At 32.0% G+C, this 20,339-nt stretch overlaps 1 protein-coding gene across 1 annotated transcript in view; it reads left to right on the top strand.

The window, feature by feature from the left end:
- The window catches only part of LOC130902807 (zinc finger protein 1), a 574,601-nt gene that overhangs the window by 289,701 nt on the left and 264,561 nt on the right, over window positions 1-20,339 (top strand). The window contains exon 2 of the mRNA XM_057815138.1: window positions 12,435-12,716. Coding sequence (XP_057671121.1) covers window positions 12,435-12,716 — 282 coding nt within the window. The remainder of the gene's footprint in view (window positions 1-12,434; window positions 12,717-20,339) is intronic.

Here is a 20,339-nt window from a genome sequence, read left to right as displayed (position 1 = left end):
CCATCGACAAGTTGGTTAGCCCCACCAAGTTGAGGTTCCCGAGTATTTGGGTGCTGTCAGTGGCGAACAAGGTGGAAGACTTTATAAGGACATTTCCTAGATATAAAAGTGCTATCAAGGAAAAAAATTCCTGCAGATAACTGATGAGGCCTAGCAGAAGCCAAAATTCACAAAACTCATAGCTATAGATTTTAGATTAAGGAATATTTTTTAATCTAAATGTTTTTTGTTCTTTTTATAAAAATATATGTCATAAAGAAATGTGATGTGTCAATTTTTTTCCATTGATTTATTATTGTTTGGTACATTCAAAATTTGGTATGAATTTTCGTGTGATAAAAAAAGTTTGTTCAATTAATTCACAAATTTTTTCTTCATATCAGTTGTAAACGTTCTTTGGAACGAAACGAAAATTTTCATATTTATACCTTTACCATCTTCCCAATCAAATTCTTATTTTTACAATATAAAATATACTTATACTTATATTGGATGATGATGAAAATATGAAAAGATATCTAATGCGTCTGTTTACCCTTTTTCCATGAACAAACTGTGAATAATTACTGCTTACAAAGCAATTTCATCTTATTGTTTCGTTTTAAAATTTCTTAATATCATCGTCGACTAATCCTTGAATGTCAAAAAGATCCTTGATAAGTACAAATTGTTTTTAAGCCGACACTCTTTTGCGTTCCCCCCATCAATTAATTAAAAAATTAAATAATAATCAAAGAACATCATTTGCTTATAGTATAGGAGATTATTCCCAAATTTTTTCTCGCGAATAATACTTTATGGACCTACGAAAAATCTAACAGTTCCGGAAACACTTGAGGGTCTTGAATTATTCTCAAAATGTATACTAGAAGTGTACCGAGCAAAAATTAGAACATATTTCTTGGAGAAAATATATTTTATTTGTTTTAAATGAATTTCAAATGAAGAAGAAATTATTAACAAAACACGTTTTCCTGCCAAAGTTTATTTTAGTAGAATATGCAGCTGATTTGAAATATTTACTGCTAAATATAGATATTAAATTGGAAACACAATGACCTTTAACATTTTTTTCCAAAATATATAGTCTTGTATAGTATATTTTTAATTACGACAGAGTAATAAAACCTAATTTCTGAATAAAACATTTATTCAAAATATTATTACAGCATAATCTAAATATTTCTTCCCCACAAAATTCACAGAAAATACGATTTCAGGTTTTTCCAATAGTAAAGAGGTCCAAGTGCAAGGTGCAATGTGAAAACTATTCTGAATTGAAATGTAATCATAGAGGGCTGCGTAAAAAACATCGAAACTTGCTTTAAATCATTTATGTGATGTAAGTGTTGATGACACCTTGGAATCAGTAGAACGTTTAGTATTGGGAAATCTACATCATACACATTACAACATTGATGTATTCTACATATTAAAAAAGTAAATCAACATTTTCATTTTTTCGGAATCAAAATTTAAACTAAAAATCCTGAAGTTGAACATCAGCTTGAAGTTGAATCCGTACTAATTGAATCTTCTCACCAGGTTTAAATGCTGGCATACCTAAATAAGGACATGTAGCACATCCCCTCCAACAAGAGGAGGAGGAACATCTCCTTTACTCGCTTTATCAGCTAGTCCTTCAGCTAACCCACAATACAATCCTTGTAAGCTTCACGCTTTCCAGTGGTTGCACATACTCTTGAGCTTGGTGGATCTGGTTTTTGCATATCATCTTCATCTAATAAGTCATCTGGATCCATATTTCCAGCATCACCTTCTAAATCATCGCCTAGCTTCCATACCATTGGTTTTTCTGCAAGTCGATTTGAATTGATGATCCGGATTTGAAATTTGGCAGTTATAAATTCTTCTAAATTTGAACAATCATAAATGCTTTTGTGATAAGATCTAGTTTTTTCTATTTTTTATCTGTTGATTTTGGGATTATTAATTTTTTATTTCTAGGTTTGCCAAGTAAATGTATAAAAGGACACTCGAACAAGTTGAGTTATATATCGTGAAAAGCTGTAAAGAACTCGAATGACCACTTGAACTAGATATTTTCTTGCCAAAGAACGTTGGAAAGGGTTGGATATAATATATGCTACAATGCTTTGGCTCTAGTTTCCTTTGGAGTTCACGCCTCAGACTGTGATCTCTGCCTCATGGTTGTTCAGGTTCCCGCATGTTTTTCTCTTTTTTCGTAAGAGGAGGATCCCTCTTCTCCCTGTCTCCCTTTATCGTGAGGTAGAGGGTCTCTCTATTTTTGCGGTATGCTCTAGCTGTTTTTTCTCTCTTCATGGTTGTTCCCACGAGTAGTTGGTACACATCAGAAGAGCCCTACATGCCAGAGTAAGATTTGGGTACAGTGGGGTGCGATCCGGTGCCCCAAGAAATCGTTTGAGACAGCAATCACCCTGCTGCCATCGCCACGATGTCCTCCAACTTGGATTCGGGGGATGTTTCTCGACCTCCCGGTCTAGATTAGCTGGATATAGTTCCAAAAGTGCCACCACGAGAAGGATGTAATCAAAGTCGCATACTTCCAATCGTATGTCCAGTACTTAGATTTGTACTTTCAGCAAGTTTATAATTAACATAAAGTAAGAAACAAAAGCGGCGAGTTCTGGTAAATAGTTCATAAATTGGGATATTTTCGTCTTGTATGTACCAATATGAGCACTTTTTTGATAAACTTGCCTTAAACTATTACTAAAACTAAAATTGGATTATTGACATTTTAGGAACGTGATAACTAAGCCTCCAAACTACTACAAAATTCATTCTATTTTTCCAAATTTATTAAAGATAACCATAATGGATATCTTGATAATAAACAGTATCTGATAGTATTTTAATTGAACTTACTGATCTGTAGGTAATTGGTCTTAATTGAGTTAAATGTTACCATTCATCATTTGATCAGAACGAGGTTACATCAATCAAATATTGAAATTCACTTTAGTTATAATTAATAATATAGTGGGAGAATGTTCGATGATTTTTTGCATCAGTGAATAAATTTATATAGGGAAATGATATTTAGATCAAAATCAAACATCAATCATGGAAAATGTAAATTGTTAATTTGTATAAAAACCCAGATAATTATGAATGTGTATACATTTGAGTGTGAAACTCCAAGTTACATAAAATTAAGTGGAAACAAAGAGGTTACAATTGACTGTGACATTATTAATAACTTCTTAAGAAAGCTTGGCATTATGGCTACCCAAATAACAAACTCCTAACGTCAATTATTTTTTAATATTTCGTGACCAATTTGTTGGTTGTTGATGTTACATTGAACAACCAGCCGAACTTAATCTGTGTATGCTTCTGATCAAGGAATATTGCGTCTTGCATTGAATTGCACGTTTTATTGGATAGGCGTTTAATTCAATAATTAGTTCCTATAAATTATCCAAAACAGTTAGAGCTCCTGGTTAAAATAAATATACGGGATATTCCGGAACCGTTCATCATGTTGGAGTCACTGACACGGTTAAAGACTGGAAGTCTTGATATGAAAAAGTGATAAAAAACCAGAATTTGTGACCTTTCGAGTTCAATCCATCAAAAAGGATTACGCTAGAACAAGAAGAAAAATAAAATTTTGGTCCAGGGTGAAGTTTTTCATAGAACTGAAGCTTGTCAAGCAAAATTTGTCGTAAAACCAAAGTTTGATGTATCTCACATTAACCCAAAAGTTATCAACAAGGGGCTAGCCTCAAAGCTGCAAAAATAAAGGATGTTGCGAAACTGCTAACAAAGCACTTTGGACAAGGGTGGAGAAACCACAAGAAGGTCAAGAATTTTTACTAATGATTTGCTTCAGTTTTGTTTCCAATCCCGCCAAATCCCAAACTTACTATCAATATCCGACAAGTCCAAATATTGATTTTAATCTAAATATTTATGAAACTATTTTGGGGATCTCGTAAGTTGATTTTTTGGTAAAAAAATTAATAATTTATCATGATTGGTCTGCTTGTGACAGTTATTTCCAATTTTCCGAAAATTTCTTGAGAAGGACTTTGATTCTAGGCGCCTCAATTACAAAGTATAGTTTTTATTGGAAGATACTTTTTATATACCCAGTCATATGGAAACTGAATCGACATTTTTCGTAAATGAAAATTTTCGTCGTTTCCCTTGCTTTTAATTTAATAAGTAAAAGTGTTCAGATATTAATGCAATTATCTGTGTTGATCAGACATCTATCATGAGTGACGTGCTTTTGCACTTGTTCAACATATTGGTAGCACGTTGCTTGTCATCGTGTCGGCCCGTATTAATATGATATGTGGAGATTGGAGTCAATAAGTAGATTAGCGCCCCTTTTCCGCGGGAAGTCAGATGGAAAAAAACTTTTTTGTGGCACGTAGTGATGATAACTCAGTCATGAACATCGATTTCTTACAGTGATTGATGAAACTGGAAAAAATATGTATTACGAGATAAAAACTAATTAATAATCAATAAAAGCTCTATTAAATAGTTTTAGATCATAGTAGATGAGCTTAGAAGTCATTTGACATCTCTTCTCGATCTACATGTATATTTTCAACACGTTAATTAAAGTCCACATTTTGCAATCTTACTTGAGACGTATTTGTTGAAGAAACAACTTCTAATTACTACTCGTTGTTAATAGGTTGTGCTATGAGTAGAATTCTTTTCAGACCAACTACAATCAATGTATTCAAAAATGTATAAAACGCTTGATTGTCTAGTTGTTTCATCCCCGTGAAGATATTTTGAATTTTTAAACAGTTCCACTTCTCATTACATTTCCTATGTTTTAATAATCTGTGGAGAATTTCTCTATCCATCTTTGAAGTAAGATTATCAAAAATTGTTCAGTGGAGGAGCTTGGATAGAATCTAGAGATATGGTGAAGCTAGAAATCATAGGTAGATTCTTAATGAGATAATTATGGAATGCACATATGAAGTGAATAACAGATTAATTATTTATTTATAGTAGGTATGATAGAATATTTATTTCTAAAAATCAGTATCATACCAATAGCAGAGTTTTAAATAACAAACATGATACATTTTTATCTAGATTTTATTGAATTCAAAATGGCATACTGCATTCCATAGTTGTTTTTTATTATGTGTAATGTGGAAAATTTTAAAAGCGTACCAACTATTAGATAAAGTCATCAGAAAAATACAACAACTGCACAGCCAGGATACAGCACGAAGAGCAATTTTCCCAGTAAATCAAAATAGACGTAAGATACGGATGTGATCTGTCCCAGAAGTACCTGGCATGACAGAGATGGCGCCAGTTGCTTGGAAAATACCACTGTTTTGGTTATCGTTATTTTTATTTGAGGAGCGTAGGCCAACCAATATAAAACCTGAACTAGATTCTCTAGAAAGGTTGAAGAACATCCACAAAGCGGCACTGGATGATAAAACCGAATTTTTGGGACGTATTATAACTATGGATGGAGCATCCCTTTAAACTCGAATCAAAAGAACAAGCAAGATCATGGCGTCGGATTTTTTTGGGATACGCGTGGGATAATTTTCTTGAAAATGGAAAAACCATCAATTGCGAGCATTACGCGAACTTATTGCAACGTTTGAACGAAGAAATCAAGCAAAAACGACCGGCAATGCACCACCTTACATATCTGATATTGCAATGACCAAAATTAATGTTTGAATTGGTACCTCATGCAACCTATTGGCCAGATTTAGCCCCCCTGGATTATTTTCTATTACCAGTCTTGAAAAAATGACTCGGTGGTCACAGATTTTCCAGCAATGAAGAGGTGATGTTTGCACTTAATGGTTATTTTGAGGAACTTGACAATTCTTATTAAGAAACTTGATGGGAAAAGTACAAGAAGCTAAAAGCTAAAATTTTCGTATTTTTCTTGTTGGACCAGATATTTCCGCGACCATTTTCGTATATCGAGCAATGGATTAACAATAAATAGAAAGGACATTGAAAACAGTAAAAAACACGACAAAACTGATACTGAAAGCGCCATACATTCGTGAGAAAGACATTTAAAACAAACAATTTTGGTATTAATGGATCATAATAATTTTATCGAAATTTCTCAACTGTTCATGTTGAGTTCTGAGTTTGAATCTTGAAACGCACGTCAGACAGTAGAATTTTGGAAGTTTTTGTAAACAGAGATAAATATCACCAACAGTATCTGGAATTCCATCAGGGTATTCAAATTCATTCAATTTGGGTTTATAAAAAAATACAATAATCACAATTTCCTTTTGTGTTTTGCCGTTTTACATACAATAAATCACTTCTAGTAGATCAAAATACGATGTAATTTTTCTTTCATTATTCCCATGTTTCATATGCAGGTTTTCGCGTGTTTTCACCGTAATAAGTACACAAGAAGATACTGAAAAGGATATTGAAAGAAAAATAGCGCAAAACGCTTTAAGTCATTATATAGAAAATTCAACAAATATCTAACAAATCTAAAGATGTTTCAGACCAATGTAAAATCAATTCTCTTGTATGGGGGCGAAATGAATGAAAATACGAGGTGTGCCTATTCCTGCATCGCTCCATGGGAATCTTCTATGGTTTGAAGCAGTCTTTTACTATCAGTTTCTTCGGAAACCGCATCGCTTTTACTTTCACACCTTCAACATTCTTGTTTCTTCTAATGCAGATTTAACAGTCACACATTATCACCTTTTCTAATAAGTTTAAGTCATTTTCAGTTGCATTAAATATTTCTGCGAGTTTCTTGTTGTTGAATTGTGAGGGTTTTAGGCACCATATATAACAGGAAAATCCAACTTTCACTAAGGATTATCTGCAATTTTTTTTGGCCAAACAAGGTAAGTAATGAAAAGTTTAGGAAGATATCAAGCAGAAATGAAGGTGGATAGATCATACATTACGGAACAAATACTGGAGGCAAAAGAATACGAAGAAGATGAAGAAGAACTGTAGTGAATAAACTTGAAAGAGGCTACAGAAATAGCCAAAAACAGAAGTAAATGGAGAGCCCTCGTCAATAAAATAAACACAGAAAATGACCTCATCGTTTTACTACGTTTAATGACATAACAAAAAGAACAAAAAATTTTCAAAAACGTCTGTGGGACCACTAGTATAAAGGTTCTTCTAGCTTTACTCCACTCTAATCTCGTAGAGAGATTTTTTACTTGATTTATAACTCAACAATGATCATATATGCTGGAATTTAACATTTTTCCGTCAACATATCAATTTTATTTATTTAATTTACGAAAGTAGCATAACATCAATGTCAAATAACCGTTCGTTACCTACAAACACGTCATCACATCCCTTTGATGGTCTGGATAGTCTGATTTATGCATATCATATAAGCGTGACAAGCGGCCGTTTTCACATTTTCGTTTCTTATATAAACATAATATCGAATGGTCCTCTATCCCGCAGGAAAGCCGGAATGTGAATTATTGTTATTGCTAGCACCAAATTTCGAGAACGTTTACTCTATAAGATATTCTCAGATTCGTATAGGATCAGTTCAGCGGTGACGCATAATAAAAATGTTGATACTCGCAAATTTTCTACCCGGTCGAGTTAAAATAAATATTAGGGGATACTCTCATAACTTAATATATTCTTTAAATGGAATATCACTCATTTTGGAGATATTTCTAATGCTTATTTAACAATAATTGAATACAGTCACCGCAATTAAAGTTTAAATCAAGATTATAAAGTACGATGTATAATTCTATCAAAAATTTGGTTTATCATTTTAAAAGTACTGCCCGGGCTAGTAAGGTACGTATCCCGACGTTTAATTAATCTCTGAGAGCATTTCTAGGAGGATTCTTTCCGAAATGCTTTGATTTTCCATAATTTTTTTTTCTGGTGAAACCAGAAACCAGAGATGAATCTCATGGCCCAGTTGAATACGGATTGAGATTAGTAAAAGCCTAAAATACTGCGAGAATATTATTTCAAATTATATTGATATTTCCCAAAATGTGATCTGTAGGATTTTTTAAAGAATGGATATTTTTGAATCTTGTTCACACCATTTCTAAGAAATTCGTTTCTTCTCGATATTCTTGATTGTATTCTTTATTTATCGATCGATCTTTTTGAAAGACTATTCTAGAATATGAGATCTATATTTTTGATAATGTGGTCTGCAAGAATTGTTTTACAATAGAAGGTTTTTTTGGAAAGTTTTTTATCTTAATCGCACTATATCTCAAAAATATTTGCTTCTCTATATTCTTGATTTTTTTCTTCATTCATTGATCTTTTAGGAAAACAATTCTAGAATATGAGCTCGATATTTTCGCAAATGTGGTCTGTAAGAATTTATATATATTAGAAAGTTTTTCAACATTGTTCACACTATATCTCAGAAATCACTAACTTCTCGATTTTCTTGATTTTTTTATTCATTCATTGATCTTTTAGAAAGACTATTCTAGAATATGGGCACGATATGTTTGAAAATGTGGTCTGTAAGAATTTATATATATTAGAAAGTTTTTCAACATTGTTCACACTATATCTCAGAAATCACTAACTTCTCGATTTTCTTGATTTTTTTATTCATTCATTGATCTTTTAGAAAGACTATTGTAGAATATGGGCACGATATTTTCGAAAATGTGGTCTGTAAGTATCTTTTTACAATAGAAGGTTTTTTTGGAAAGTTTTTTATCTTAATCGCACTATATCACAAAAATTTTTGCTTCTCTATATTTTTGATTTTTTTCTTCATTCATTGATCTTTTAGGAAAACAATTCTAGAATATGAGCTCGATATTTTCGCAAATGTGGTCTGTAAGAATTTATATATATTAGAAAGTTTTTCAACATTGTTCACACTATATCTCAGAAATCACTAACTTCTCGATTTTCTTGATTTTTTTATTCATTCATTGATCTTTTAGAAAGACTATTCTAGAATATGGGCACGATATTTTTGAAAATGTGGTCTGTAAGAATTTATATATATTAGAAAGTTTTTCAACATTGTTCACACTATATCTCAGAAATCACTAACTTCTCGATTTTCTTGATTTTTTTATTCATTCATTGATCTTTTAGAAAGACTATTGTACAATATGGGCACGATATTTTCGAAAATGTGGTCTGTAAGTATCTTTTTACAATAGAAGGTTTTTTTGGAAAGTTTTTTATCTTAATCGCACTATATCATAAAAATTTTTGCTTCTCTATATTTTTGATTTTTTTCTTCATTCATTGATCTTTTATGAAAACAATTCTAGAATATGAGCTCCATATTTTCGAAAATGGGGTCTGTAAGAATTTATATAAATTAGAAAGTTTTTCAACATTGTTCACACTATATCTCAGAAATCCCCAACTTCTCGATTTTCTTGATTTTTTTATTCATTCATTGATCTTTTAGAAAGACTATTCTACAATATGGGCACGATATTTTCGAAAATGTGGTCTGTAAGTATTTTTTTACAATAGAAGATTTTTTTGGAAAGTTTTTTATCTTAATCGCACTATATCTCAAAAATTTTTGCTTCTCTATATTTTTGATTTTTTTCTTCATTCATTGATCTTTTATGAAAACAATTCTAGAATATGAGCTCCATATTTTCGAAAATGTGGTCTGTAAGAATTTATATAAATTAGAAAGTTTTTCAACATTGTTCTCACTATATCTCAGAAATCCCCAACTTCTCGATTTTCTTGATTTTTTTATTCATTCATTGATCTTTTAGAAAGACTATTCTAGAATATGGGCACGATATTTTCGAAAATGTGGTCTGTAAGTATTTTTTTACAATAGAAGGTTTTTTTGGAAAGTTTTTTAACATTGTTCACACTATATCTCAGAAATCCCTTTCTTCTTGTTATTCTAGATTCTTTTCTTCGTTCATTGATCTTTTAGGAAGACTATTCTAGAATATGAATTCGATATTTTTGTAAATGAGGCCTGTAGGAATTTTCAAACAAAAGAAGTTAACAGAACTAAGTTAACCTTAGTATCTAGGTTTTTCCAATTTTTTTTGTATTATTAATATTGTATATCAAATTGTGATCAAATAATAGAAAAATCAGTGGAATATAACAAAGAAACATATAGAGTTTTTATCGACTTCAGAAGGTCTTTCGATTCAATAAAAAGAGAGAAAACAACAGAAGAACTATAAAGACAAGGAATCCCAAAAACAAATGAGAAAATTAATAGAAATAATACTCAATAAAAGTGAAATTGAAGTAAGATTCAAGGGCACAACGTTAGAACAGACACACGTAAATGAAGGTGTCAAACAAGGAAACGACCCAATGGCACCAACATAAAATAAGAAAATCATAACAGACGTAACACAGATAATAGAATACGCAGAAGATGTAACTATCAAAGCAAATGAACAGAGGGAATTAATAAAGACGATCAATAGATTAGAAGAAGCAAAGCAATTACGAACTGGAAATGAATGCAGAAAATATATGAAAATAGAGGGAAAATAAGAAGATGGAGCAAAAAGGCTATCAAGCCTTTGGAAGAAATAAACCACCTCATAAAAGGATATTAAAGCGCTCGAAACGATAGGCATAATCCAAAGGATTGAAAGGCTTGATGATGATGAATTACTTTCTTCGATATGTTTTAGCTGATGAATCTTTCTCTTAAAATTTTATGGGAAGTTTTCCATTAATATATGGAAGGGTAGATGATTTATAGTGTAGTTGTAAAGCATGCTCTCATGGTCCCGGTAATCCAATTAAGTAATATGGTGAGAGATTGTCTCGTGGTATTCAGACATGAAAACCTTTTGCACTAACGAACCAAGTACTCATACTTGGTTAGGTTAGGTTAGGAACCAAGGACTCATGCTTGGTTCCTTGGAAAAACTAGTTTACTAGAAATTTTTTGTGGAAATAAAATGATTTCTCGACGAAATTTTCAAAATTATTCATTCTAGTATGATTTATTGATATTATAATGTGTACATTTTTTAATAAACGTCGTTATTATTAAAATAAGAAAAGTTTTATACGGTGAAGAAATTCGGAGGTTGCGTCGAGAGCATGTATGTTTATGGAGTAAAAACGAAGCTCTTTTATCCTCGTCGATTCTCGTAGACGATTACCCCTTGAACGTAGGCGTAATAGAGTGTTAGAAAATTGATAGCGGGAGTAAAGGTGAAAAGCGATCGGGCCTCGGTGTTAAACTACCGAAAAAGATTGGTTTCGTGCTAGGGACTGGAAAACTTGTCACAACATTGTGGAATCTGGAAAAAACCCGATGGAATTTCTAAATTATATATTTGATCAAGATTATTGGAGAAAAAAATGGTTTTCTGGAAATTTGTTTTAAACACACCATGTATGAATCACTGTAATCGCTTAGTTTCGATTTCAAATTTCTTATACATAGTTCACCGCAGATCAGCAACATACATAGAAATATAAAATATAAGGATTTTTCCTCATTATCATTTTTAAATGGTTCTTAAACTATGGTGAATTTTTTTTTCATTTTCATCAAGGCACCACCCTGTTCTGTAAACAAGATTTTTTTTTATTTTTAAACACGAGTCGCTCTAATCACATAATACAATTTTCAATGTATTGGTTGATTAAACGAGCTGCAAATTACAATTTGTACACAAAAGCTTGTAAAAACTAAAAATCAAACCATAAAAATAACTAAATAAAGATACAAATACAATGAAATTTCAATATACAGAAATAAATCAGAATGTGGGGAAAGATAATATCGATTTGATTTCAATTGGCAAGTGATTGTGCATTTTTTGCGTTGTAAAATATTGAGCCCTTAACTAATTTTGAACGTGGAGTAGGTAGGTAAAGGACGTGCTCCGTGTTAAGTGGATAGACCAATTGGAGAAGCGTGCTTACGAATTAAGCAAACGGATTCAAAGATGAATTAGGAAAGAAGAGTCTACTATTTAGTCCGAGTAAATATCTAACAGCTCTATTTTGTAGCTTGAAGATTCGCTCAAATTGAGTCGCACCACACGTACCCCAGAAGGAAAGGGCGTATCGGAGATGAGACTCAATAAGGGCATAATAGACTGGAGATGGATAAGTTCAGTTCTTTGGATACTGATCTGAGCGCAAAGCAGGAGGAACATTTTATTGACTTGCAAGAAGACATCGTTGTATCAACCCTTACAAGATGACTTCTGTTGGTTTGTTACTTAAAATATTATGATTAACACAATAAAAAGCTTGGAGAGAGATAAATGAAGAACTCTGGAAGCTAGAGTCATCCTAAATCCTAAACTTTTTGTAATTAATGGGATTAAGTCATGACATGTAATTTACATAAATTGTGCCGATAAAAAAATTGTGTACATAACTTTTTTTGTTTTTTTTTCTGTCAATATATACCAAACGATTTTTTATTGAAATAATCTCATATTTATCTCTGTTTATTTTTTCTTTTTCAGTTGATATGTCCGATGATCCGCCCGCTATGGTAACAACACCATCAGCCGATGACAACCATAATGAAATACGTGCAAATTCCAAACATTTAAGTGAAAAAAATCTACCACTAATTGATTTGTCTAATTCAATTGTTAACGGTATTATCAATAATAAAATAAATTATATAGAAAATAATCAAGTTGACTTGATTTACTCAAATGATAATACTGTGGAAGATAGTGATGACGAAGGAAAACTGCAAGTGGTGTTGAATGATCGTGATGAAGCTTCAAATGGAACAGGTAATTATATATATATATATATATATATATATATATATATATATATATATATAGCATTAAAACTAACAATTTAATATAGTGAAGACGAAGAGTTCAGATAATACAATGTGGTATGCTCAGTACAGTTATATCTACCATGTCTTATCGATACTACTTTTGACCCTTAGAGTAACGTGTGAATGAATTTAGTCTTCAGACTCAAAAGCTTATCTCTCTCAATTAATAATAATAGATTATATTTTACTGTATTAGGTATTATAGTAGTATCTAAAGCTTTTGCAACTTGAGTAGTTCAAAAAGATCATAAAACAATGCAAATCTGTTTTGCTACATATTCGAAGATTGTAGAAAACATATGACTGAATGACTGAAAAATAAGTAGTTTGGGATATTCTTGTACAAAAATGAAAAGTTCTGGGCTCCCAATGGGCTCACCAGTGTTTCGTTCAATCAATTGTTCGATGCCTAAAAGTATTTCTGAAGGGATAGGAAAGGTTATCAGAAACGGAGATGGTTTTGAAGATATGTCAATTGAGTGTATCTCCCAAAATGAGTTAGAATCTTTCTCAAAAAACTTACCTAAGCAAAAAAAAATTGTTTTCCTCAGACACTTAAATGATTTCTTATATAAGACAAAGAATGATGGTGTTATTTTTCCAAAAAAAAAATGGTATTACCTTGTGGTCTGATATCAAAAACTTGTTGCTGAAAATTAGCTTAAACTAATAGGAACCGAACTACTGGCGTTTATTTATTCATAGTTCAAAGCGTAACCTAAAATATATTTCATAAAAAAAACTTTTGAGACTTCTTCTGGAACATATATTTAAGGAGCTTCTGTAGCGCAGTTTAGTTCAGTTTATATTAAATTGTCGTGGTGAACAGACCGAGTTACCAAAGTAATCAGGAAAATTTGAATAAATTATCTAAGTGATAGTGATAATTGAATTATACTATAAGATGATGTAGTGCAAAGTGTTTATTAACTCCCCCCACGAATAGAAATCTTATATATAAATACGGAAAACAGTACAATATGAACAAAATCAAATACTACGACCATAAATGGCAAATTGGTGACAATCTGAGAACAGTGAATATTCTTCTAGACCAACAAAGTGATAGATAAAAAGAAACTAGACTCTAGAGAGAAAATATTTAGCCTGGATAGAAGCATATGGAATGAAAAAATCATCTTTTGACGACTAAATATAAATCTGGGCATCATGAAACTTGAGGGTTTCCGCAGTTTCATTTCTGTGCCTGAGAATTTTCTCAGAAAATAAAAGCCAGGGAATTATATTGAACTTATAGAAAACCTTCTGTGAAAATTTGAAAATATGGTATGCAATATGAGCATAAAAGTCACTTCTTCTATGATCACCTAGATAGGTTAGAGGAAAATTGATATGAGAAAAAAACAGAATTTTCGTGTGATGATGCCTGACTGTTGTCGATCTCTAATTCGTAATTTTCCAAATTTTGCACATCAGAAAAGAGCCTTGAAATGATGTTTTTAGAAGTCAATTATTAATTTTTGGTTATTAATGAACTTTTATGAGTGAATACATGTTTTTTCTGTTGTGTACTTACATAGCTGAACATACCACAAACCAGAACTGATAAGAATTTAATAGAAATTCGTAAATATAGGAGCATCTTACTTACTTCAACACTTGTAAGTTCCAATGAAACTTTTTCTATTGAAATTCTAATTTCTAATCTTCAATGGTCTTTGATTTTCAATTCCAATTATCTCCATGATGCGTTGAGAATAACAAATAACTAAAATCAAAAATAACAAAACCGAATATATCCTGTAACTTCCTGTTTTATTCAAACCAATTTAATTGAACTTGAAATGTACAAAACCGCTTTGGCAAACAGAGTAGTACGCTTCTTTACAGCTTTGGCTTGTACTCGTTTGAATCCAGAGTTTTTTAGGGGAGAAATTATATTTCCCGTTTTCTTAACTTCATGTTGGCTGCTAACAGTTTACTTAGTGACCGAAAGACCATGTCCGTTCATGCCACGAATAAACTTTGTCACGCAAAAACGTTCCTGCAACTTTAAGCTTTGGAATTCTTCGAGTGTTAACTAATATTTATGTACTATTTCTAAATAAAAAAAAAACTGATAGATTGTTAATTGGAGAAAAAAACTATTCAGGCTCTATGCTACCAAGGTGAAAATGAGGTATTACCTCCGATTTCCATGAACCTGCATCGATTTGTAAAAAAATTTGGAATAAAGCTTGACTTATCCTTGTCTTCAAAATCTATCCTCTATCCTATTACTCTTAGGGGTTAAAACTACCCCTTATTGCAAGAAATAAATAAAATTCTAAGTATAAACATTAAATGAGTAGAAAAAAATTTAATATTTTGAAGAAAAGTTGTTTAATGCTTTAATATAGTATTTATAATTTTTCGACCATGCTTGATGTGTTTGATCCCTTATAAAGCATTTCCGGTTAATATTAAATTACTTCGTGGTAGCTTACTTATATTAAACTCACTCTTTTTGTTTGTATTCAACTCAAATATTTTGCATCCCAAATTTTCAACTCTTACACATCATATCTGAAATAAATCTTTCCCTATACCCGAGAAAAAGTCTTCTTCAGATGAAAATATCTTGTGTGCAAAGATGCGTTGTTCTAAGTACTTTATTTTTCTTCAAATGTGGTCGCTTTTCTGTAAACTTCCTTTTTACCTCATCGAGTAATGATATTTACGTGGACTGATTTTATGTAGTAGATTAGTTGTGCATTCAAATTCCATATAAATCGAATCAAAAAATCCAACTCTTTTTGCAACCTCGTCGATAAGGCTCGGATCATATTTGATCCAAATTTCGTGGGTATTCCAGTACCTTTTGGGGAAATTTTTTGATAATGTCACTGGTTGTCCAGTCATTGGCTATCTCGAACGCTTACCAGTAGCCAAACTCCTACGACTACATTTAAATTCAGCTGCCAAAAGTTTTACTGTTCCTATATTTCCTTAAAAATGACAGCTCGATTCTCAAAACTTTTCAAAAAAAAAATATTTTTGATGACTTGTGTCAAAAACTAACCGTCTAAAATAACTGAAATGTACTTATGTCTATAGATACTGATATCTTTTGTTTGATGCTGGTTAAGTTCCAGACAACCCTCGTATATACAATGGGAACCAACGAATATTCGATTGAATTGATTCAATACACATAAACAGAAAACATTCGAAATATTTCAATTCATTTCATTTTTTTTTCTTAAATAAATGATTATAGCATCACCTTCATAGGTTGTGGGAGATTATTTTGTTTGGGAAGTTGTTAGTTGGACATCCGGTTCTATACTTCTGACAGTTCAATACTAAGTGTTCACGTTTAGATTCTCATTACGAGATTCACGTATTGGTGATCGATTTTTATTTGGTTACTTACACTGAACTTTTGTTTTGATTATCTCTTCGCTATCACTTCGCGTACAATTGCTGCTTCATTGTTATCTGCTGCTTCTTTGGCACGTTGATCTGCTCGTTTCCTGGAATACTGGTGTGTGATGGGAGCCAAAAAATTGATACCTCCAACTCGGATTTCTGGATAAGGTGTAATTAAGTTATAACGAGAAGACCTATTGGGTAAAGTAATCAGAAAAATTTGAATAAATTATCTAAGTGATAGTGATAATTGAATTATACTATAAGATGATGTAGTGCTAAGTGTTTATTAACTCCCCCCACGAATAGAAATCTTATATATAAATACGGAAAACAGTACAATATGAACAAAATCAAATACTACGACCATAAATGGCAAATTGGTGACAATCTGAGAACAGTGAATATTCTTCTAGACCAACAAAGTGATAGATAAAAAGAAACTAGACTCTAGAGAGAAAATATTTAGCCTGGATAGAAGCATATGGAATGAAAAAATCATCTTTTGACGACTAAATATAAATCTGGGCATCATGAAACTTGAGGGTTTCCGCAGTTTCATTTCTGTGCCTGAGAATTTTCTCAGAAAATAAAAGCCTGGGAATTATATTGAGCTTATAGAAGACCTTCTGTGAAAATTTGAAAATATGGTATGCAATATGAGCATAAAACTCACTTCTTCTATGATCACCTGGATAGGTTAGAGGAAAATTGATATGAGAAAAAAACAGAATTTTCGCATGATGATGCCTGACTGTTGTTGATCTCTAATTCGTAATTTTCCAAATTCTGCACATCAGAAAAGAGCTTTGAAATGATGTTTTTAGAAGTCAATTATTTTGTTTGGGAAGTTGTTAGTTGGACATCCGGTTCTATACTTCTGACAGTTCAATACTAAGTGTTCACGTTTAGATTCTCATCACGAGATTCACGTATTGGTGATCGATTTTTATTTGGTTACTTACACTGAACTTTTGTTTTGATTATCTCTTTGCTATCACTTCGCGTACAATTGCTGCTTCATTGTTATCTGCTGCTTCTTTGGCACGTTGATCTACTCGTTTTCTGGTATGCCGGTGTGTGATGGGAGCCAAAAAATTGATACCTCCAACTCGGATTTCTGGATAGGGTGTAATTAAGTTATAACGAGAAGACCTATTGGGTGTTTGGTTTGTATTCTAGTACTACTAATGCAGCTCCTAGGTCATTAGGTATCTTGGATTCGTCGGTGTACAGACAATGGTATTCTTTGCAGCTTGTGTTATCAGAAGATGGTTTGTTCCTTCTTTTTTCAAAGAGTTCATGTTAATATTAATGGTGGGAATAGGGATTATCCAAGAAGGGGGAATTTTTACTTCATATGAATGACAAAAAACAAGAAAACTGAAAAAAGAATGATCTACAGATCGTCCATCTATAAATGAAAACACGTATTCAAATATTTAACAACCCACTTAAATAATCTTCAATCCATATTCCATAAATCTAGTTTTCAATTCTGATTCGTAGTTTTTCTTTATGATAATCATGTATTTCATCCACGAATCCGATAAATAGTAACAAGCTCGAAGTTCTCCTTAAAAATTATCCATAGATAATGGGAAATGTAAAATAGATACTCTCCAATACCTATGACGGAACAGAGAAACGGCGAGCTTTAATGCATCGTTGAATTCTAGGTAAACGATTTCTGCAAACAAAAAACACGTTGAGCCTCGGTAAACGATGTAGTTGAATGAAATTGTTACACACGTAATTTAGCTGATGCTAATTGAAATTTACAATCTGCGTCACGAAGTGGAAATTCAACGGATGGTTTCCGTTCAACGAACTACAGCTACATTTTTTTTACGTGACACTTTTTATTTAATATTGCGGAAGGGGTTGTTTATTACCATGAGAGATGACGGTGTAATTTTATGTATTGTTTTAATTGCGCGGAATGTTCAATTTGCATGAGTGAGAACGTTGTTTCAATGTTAATATCACCAAATTAGTCCAAATTATTGATAAATTCCAAATAAAGAAATAGTGAAATCTTAATATATCTGTCTATTGTTATCATACAAAATTTTAGCATTATCTAAACTTTGGTTGGTGAAATATTCCTCGCTATTTGGTTAATTTAATATGTGATTTTGAGTCAAAATCAAAATCAAAACGCGCAGGTGTACTCTTCCTAATATATTGCAGTTATATACAAACAAACGAAAATCTGATAGCTACAAAATCAAAGGAGAAGTATAAATACTGTTATAAAAGTTCTACGTATCGTTAACCAATGCAGAAAACCACTTCTTTTTCTAAAAATCTGTTAATCGTGTATCCAGTTCAATCCTCAATCATTCCAATCATTCATTTTGTTTTTGTGCGATTTGTCTTCGACTTATATTTTCAGTTTTAATCATCTTTTTCTGTCATATCTTTTCGAGCGTCAGAGTATTGAGATTTTAGTCTTCATTATCCTTTTATCCGTTCTTTTCGATCCTTTGCTACTTAATTCATTTTCTGCATTGTTTTTACCTTTCTTCCTTCTGCCTGTCGTAGGAGTTTTCCTTCTTTATTTTCTTCTTTTATGTCTTTTTGGCTCCAGTCACTTCTCTAATTAGGCTTTGTGGTGTTTCTTTCTTTGTGTATTTCCTATTTTCTACTACTTGAATTTTTTTTCCAATTACCACATTCTTATCCTAGCCATCCTCGCTTTTCCTGCTATTTTCTTTAGTAAATCCATCTCAGCTGCTACTATTCTACTCTGTGTCTTTTTTCTTCAATAACCATGTTTCACTTCCATATATTAACGCAGGTACTTCCCAAAAATTGTCTTATTTAGAGCATAATATATTTGACTGATCTCTTCTCTTAGACCCAAAGAATCTCAAGCTTTGACTCATCGCTCCATAAAATTCTCTCTTACTCTTCATTCGTCCAATTTTGGTGTTCTGCAACCTTTTAATTCCTTTTTGACTACTTCTCTCGACCTCCTTTTCACTGTAGAAGTACTCCAAGTCAGATCCCTACATTCCATTGACCACGTCTACTGATACAAAACGTTATTTTCAGCGGTTAAGGTGTTTCGACGCCACTCTATACATCTGTCCCCAAAGCTTTTGGTAAATTCATATTTTTTCAAGTTGTAGGTGGAGGTATTCTCAATTCGTTGATAATTCCTTGGTTTTACTCATTTTAAAACTTGCGTGAACTGAACAGTTCTGAAACGAACCTCACAAAAAGTTGCTTGGTCCAGAAAGTATAGCACGTTACTGTTTTTCACAAGGACTAAACTACAATCACCGAAGAAATAATTCAAAGCTGAAGAATAATAAACAAACAGCCGGTACTTGCAAGTTTTAACTTGTCGCATTCAGCGATAAAAAGTATAAAGTAAAAAAATATCGGATACTATTATTTTTGGTTTTTAAGACACCGCTTTGACATTCGCTTGACAATTTGAAGAAAATTTGTGGATTATTTTGAAATTTATTGAATGGTTCATAGAGTGGACAAAAACTTTTGACCGGTAGTGTTCATACCAAGCAAATATAAGCGTGTGAAAAACACTTTCATAATATACTTATCGAGTTGAAATCTTGGAATATGTTGCGCTGGATAGGCATTTCGGTCCACATGGAGCCAAATATACACAAAACAGTTGATATATTTATCTGTCGAAAACTAGAAAGCGGCATCCTTCTACAAACTAAGGAATAAAACCGGAAATAAGTATGAATGCGCGTGCCGTGAGTGCCAGGCAACGTACTGTGAAAGATCCATGTAAATGTAACATCTCCTTATCCTGGTATATTTATAGAATATATAAATAGACCAGGAAATAATCGTTTTATATCAATTGATAATCTGTTAGTATCTGGAGTCGATTATAAGTGATAAGGTGATAAGGAACAAGAAGAAATATTGCATGGAAAATATTCATGAGCGTATCTAAATATTGAATTATTACAATTGCTGTTTTATATTCAGGGATTGAACAATCAAAAGTAATATATAAAAGTAACTACACATTTATATTATTGAACATATTCGGTCGTTGTTTATTATCAATAATCTCAATACTCATCCGTTTTATCTGAAAAAAAGCTCGGACAAAAAATGAAGAACCTAAGATGCTCCTCATATGAACATATTTTCAATTCGTTAATATTGCCTAGACTTGCGATTAAAGCACAAGTTTCAAACG

This window comes from Diorhabda carinulata, chromosome X, assembly GCF_026250575.1.
Source record: "Diorhabda carinulata isolate Delta chromosome X, icDioCari1.1, whole genome shotgun sequence".
In the NCBI taxonomy this organism is placed as follows: domain Eukaryota; kingdom Metazoa; phylum Arthropoda; class Insecta; order Coleoptera; family Chrysomelidae; genus Diorhabda; species Diorhabda carinulata.
This window is presented reverse-complemented; position numbering and strand designations above follow the sequence as displayed.